The 3,839-nt window shown below is 50.7% G+C and overlaps 1 protein-coding gene across 2 annotated transcripts in view; it reads right to left on the bottom strand.

The window, feature by feature from the left end:
- The window catches only part of PLCG1 (phospholipase C gamma 1), a 159,756-nt gene that overhangs the window by 19,049 nt on the left and 136,868 nt on the right, over positions 1-3,839 (bottom strand). For both annotated transcript variants that reach the window (XM_019509788.1, XM_019509789.1), the window contains exons 16-20: positions 3,248-3,435; positions 2,339-2,539; positions 1,830-1,949; positions 756-936; positions 276-353 (exon numbers count right to left, since the gene is read on the bottom strand). In XM_019509788.1, coding sequence (XP_019365333.1) covers positions 276-353; positions 756-936; positions 1,830-1,949; positions 2,339-2,539; positions 3,248-3,435 — 768 coding nt within the window. The remainder of the gene's footprint in view (positions 1-275; positions 354-755; positions 937-1,829; positions 1,950-2,338; positions 2,540-3,247; positions 3,436-3,839) is intronic.

Genomic DNA, 3,839 nt, shown 5'->3' with positions numbered 1-3,839 from the left:
CCTAGTGATGGGCAGGGGAGGAACAAGCAACTCAACACCTCCACTCTCAAAAACTCACTGCAAAAAATCAGCAACTAGACCTCACTCACTCAGCCTTGCCTTTCTTCCAGGCACCCAGAAATCCAATCCTTCTCCTCAGGAGAGAGTGGTGGCCTGGGGCAGCGCTGTATGGGGTGTTAGTGCAGGAGAAAGCCCTTTGGGCAGAATTGGAAAGGGGATTTTGGATCTGCAAGTCATTAGCATCAATGTAGAAATATGGAACAGCAAGGGGATACCTTGAACGTTGGCATGGGATTGGCCTCCACATAGAATCCTGGGTGGCGCCCTTCATAAAGGGCTCCATAGTCTGGCTCCTGCAACACAAAAGCACACAAGATGTCAGGTGGAGTCATGCGATTTACTGCAAGGGGAGCAGTTTCCTTTGTAGGGTAGCAGTCAAAGACAGGTACTCAGACAGGCTCAACAGGCAGGAAATACAGATTGCATCTAACCAGAAACAGCCCTTGCTCCCTGGCGGCCTGGAGTCAGGATCCCTGTGAAGCTGACTGGGACAGGTCAAACATGAGGCAGGAAAATCACAGCTCCTTTTGCTAGCCTGGTATTACATGCAACACACACTCATTCAACCTATAAGCAAGGGGCAACCAAACAGCCCCGGAAGAGACCAGCCCAGCCAAACTCTTATTCAACCTGGACTCTTCTGAATTTGTTGGACTGCCCCTTGATCAGCTCCCCCATGCCTGACCCAAACTCACCGCTGTCCCGATCTTCTCCAGGGTCTCCTCGTTGATCGGATACCTCAGCTTCATCTTGCGGTAGAGCGGGTGCTTCTCATAGTAGCTGATCAGGTCCACCAGGCTATCAAACTCTGAGTTTCCCAGCAGCACAGTCTGGCCCTCTTGCTGCACTCGGCAGTGCTTGATCTTCCCTTCCGCCCTGGTACATGGAGACAAGCAGAAATGCTGCGTGGTGAATGAGGGAGATGCTCCCTCTCTCTCCAAAAGGCCGTTCAGATAACGAACAAAACCTCACCTCACCCCAACACATTCCCTCCAGGTTTGTGGTCCTCCTGGCTACCAAGCAGAGTGGTTGGATACAGAACGTTAGCAGGACACTGACACGCCGAGAAAAGGTAAAGCCATCTTGGGTCACACCAAGAATCACAAGGGAGCCCAGAGTCAAATCCCCAGAACTGAGCAGCCCTGAGTTACAGGAGAGCTCTGAACTCCAAAACATCCAAAGCACTGGGAAGGTTCACATGGACTTTTGGTGGGGAAGAGGCCAAGGGAAGACAATATGCAAGCCTCAGGGGCTCAGGGATGCGTCTTAAAGGATGCAGCTAAAGCAAGTTCCCATGAAACCACCTAACGCTTATCAGGTGGAAAAGCCGGATCTGGTGCCTCCCATGTTTTTCAGAAAAACCCACCTTTTGTCTGAACCATGCTGGCCAGTGGGGATACGGAGATCAGGAGCTTCCACACAGGGAGACTTTCATTGCAATATGCAGCAGAGACCAACAGCTCTGGGTGGCCTCAGCTTTGCATTGGGAGGCATTTCCAGCCAAACAGTTGATGACTTAAAGTATGCAAGTGCACAATGAGCAAACATTACACACTCATGTAAAAATTAAAAGGGGAGCAAGAAAGGGGCAACCCAGAGAGGCCTGAAAAGAAAGTGATGGCTCTTCACATAGATTCCCAAACTAGACCCAAATCACCCCAACCCCCACCTGTCCCCACCTGCACTCCTGGGCATCGACACCTGGACACAATGGAAATCCCTTCCCTCAGGACTCTCCCCTATCCATGCGTTCTGCCAGAGCTGCTTACCGGAAGGAGATGGCGTAGGAGTTGGGTTCACTCCTCTTGCGCACCAAGAAGGCTCCATCTCGTGGCACCCTCATCAGCATGTGCTCCGCCTGGGCCCGGGTGAGATTGGCATGGTACCACCTGTGGGTGAGAGCACCAGTCTCGCTGAAAGCTTTGCCCAAAGGTGAGCTCCAGGATCAATGGCTGGCTAGTTCCATCTCCCAGAGCAATGCAATCAAACCCACCAACACAGGCTCCTCTGCAGACCAGTGCCCAGCATGGCAGGGGAAGGGATGGCAAGCTGACAGGACAAGGGAACCTGCCAGCCAGCTGCCACTATGCCTGCTTCCTGAAGAAGTTAATGTTGAGGACTTAGTGCTCTGTGGAGGAGCAGGTGGGAGTCAGCCACAAAAGGGCCAAAGTGGGGGAGGAGAAGGAAACACTGCAAAGAAGCTGGCCTGGTTGGACCTCCCAGCAGTTTCCAGGACAGACACCTGGTTCCAACCCATGTGCCAATCCCTCTCCCTTACTCTTTGCTCTCATGGGCATTTGTCTGTGGCACAGGCTCTGTCAGTCTCATCTCAAACTCGTTGCACCGCAGTGGCACTTGCTGGTAGTGGGTGATGAGGTCGTACAGACTATCAAACACCAGGTTGTCAGTCAGGAAGAACTTAGGGCTGCCGGCATCCTGGCGGGAGTGAATACGGCAATGCTGCACCTTCCCATTGCGCCTGCAGAGCAAAACAAGGGAAGACTGGCTTGCTCTGGGCTGCTTGCCCCAGCATCCCACTGCAGGGATTCCTCAGGGCAGGTGTTAAAATAGCCACTGCCAAATACAAGTGGATGAGATGCTGATGTGTTATATTCTCAGGCGAGTCACTGGCTGCTCAGTTTTTCAGAACAAAATTGGCCAGCTGAACTGAACACCATATAGTGAAGTGCTTTGGGATTCAGAGATGTCCTCAGTCCTAGGCCAAGAAGTACCTCTGCTATATTCCAGGAACAGCACATAGCAAAGGAAATCCAGTGTGCTTTAAGAGAAACTAATTGCTATTTGCCTGGGAGGAGGAAGAAATCCTCATCCATGGGCACATGAAAGCATAGGGGCTATTCATATTCCTAATACATAGGATGCATTTCATCAAAAGGTCTTGGAGGACTTTACCCTTCCATAACTGAGACCCAGAGACTTCAATGAGCTAGATATCACCTGCCTTACTAAAATGAAGGAGGAACTGAGGCATGAAGGTGGCATGTAACCAACTTAGTTATCTTGCCTATGAGTGCAAAGAAGCTGCCTGGGAAGAAATTCCCTAAGAACCGAACCCAACATTACTGGCATACCATAAAGGGGTATTTATAAAGGAGCTCATGGATTAAGACAGCTCTAGCACTGATAAAAGCAGCAATGAATTTAAGCAGCACCTGCAAGTCCTTACCAGAAAGAGAGGGTGTAGTCTCCCACAAATGTCTCACTCTCTCGCACCAGGAAAGACCCATCAGGGGCTCCTGTCTCTATGCAGTATTCTGTCAGCAGCCTCTCTGCTATGTGACGCCCATCACGCCCAGCACCCAGCTTGCCGTGAAACCATTTCTCCGTGGAGTGAAGTTCAGTGCTATTGCTCACCTGACAGGAGAAAGAGGTTGATTCTCCCAAGCTACTGAGTGCTGCCACTTTGCTATGGCAGGGGCCTGCTATGCTCCAGGTGGTGGACCCTCCAGCTACAGGCTAAGGGCCTCATTGCATGTTACACTTAGCGCATGTTATAGTTGGACAGTAGTAATCATTAATGTGACTAAGTTTTTGGAGCAGTTACATATTAATGCTTACTACAATCTAAATATAGATCATAGTACCACACCAGAACCTTGAACGGACTCTGGTGCCATCCCAAGATCAAGACTGAAAAACAGCTGGTCTTTGGTCTCAGCTCTGGGACTGCACTACTACCTGTTCAAGACTCCCGCACACTCCCAGGCCTGAGACAAAATAATTAGGTGATTTTTGGGTCCCAGGCAGGGGAGCCATCA

Source organism: Gavialis gangeticus, unplaced genomic scaffold (genome assembly GCF_001723915.1).
Source record: "Gavialis gangeticus isolate Ggan-Ray unplaced genomic scaffold, GavGan_comp1, whole genome shotgun sequence".
Classification (NCBI taxonomy): domain Eukaryota; kingdom Metazoa; phylum Chordata; order Crocodylia; family Gavialidae; genus Gavialis; species Gavialis gangeticus.
This window is presented reverse-complemented; position numbering and strand designations above follow the sequence as displayed.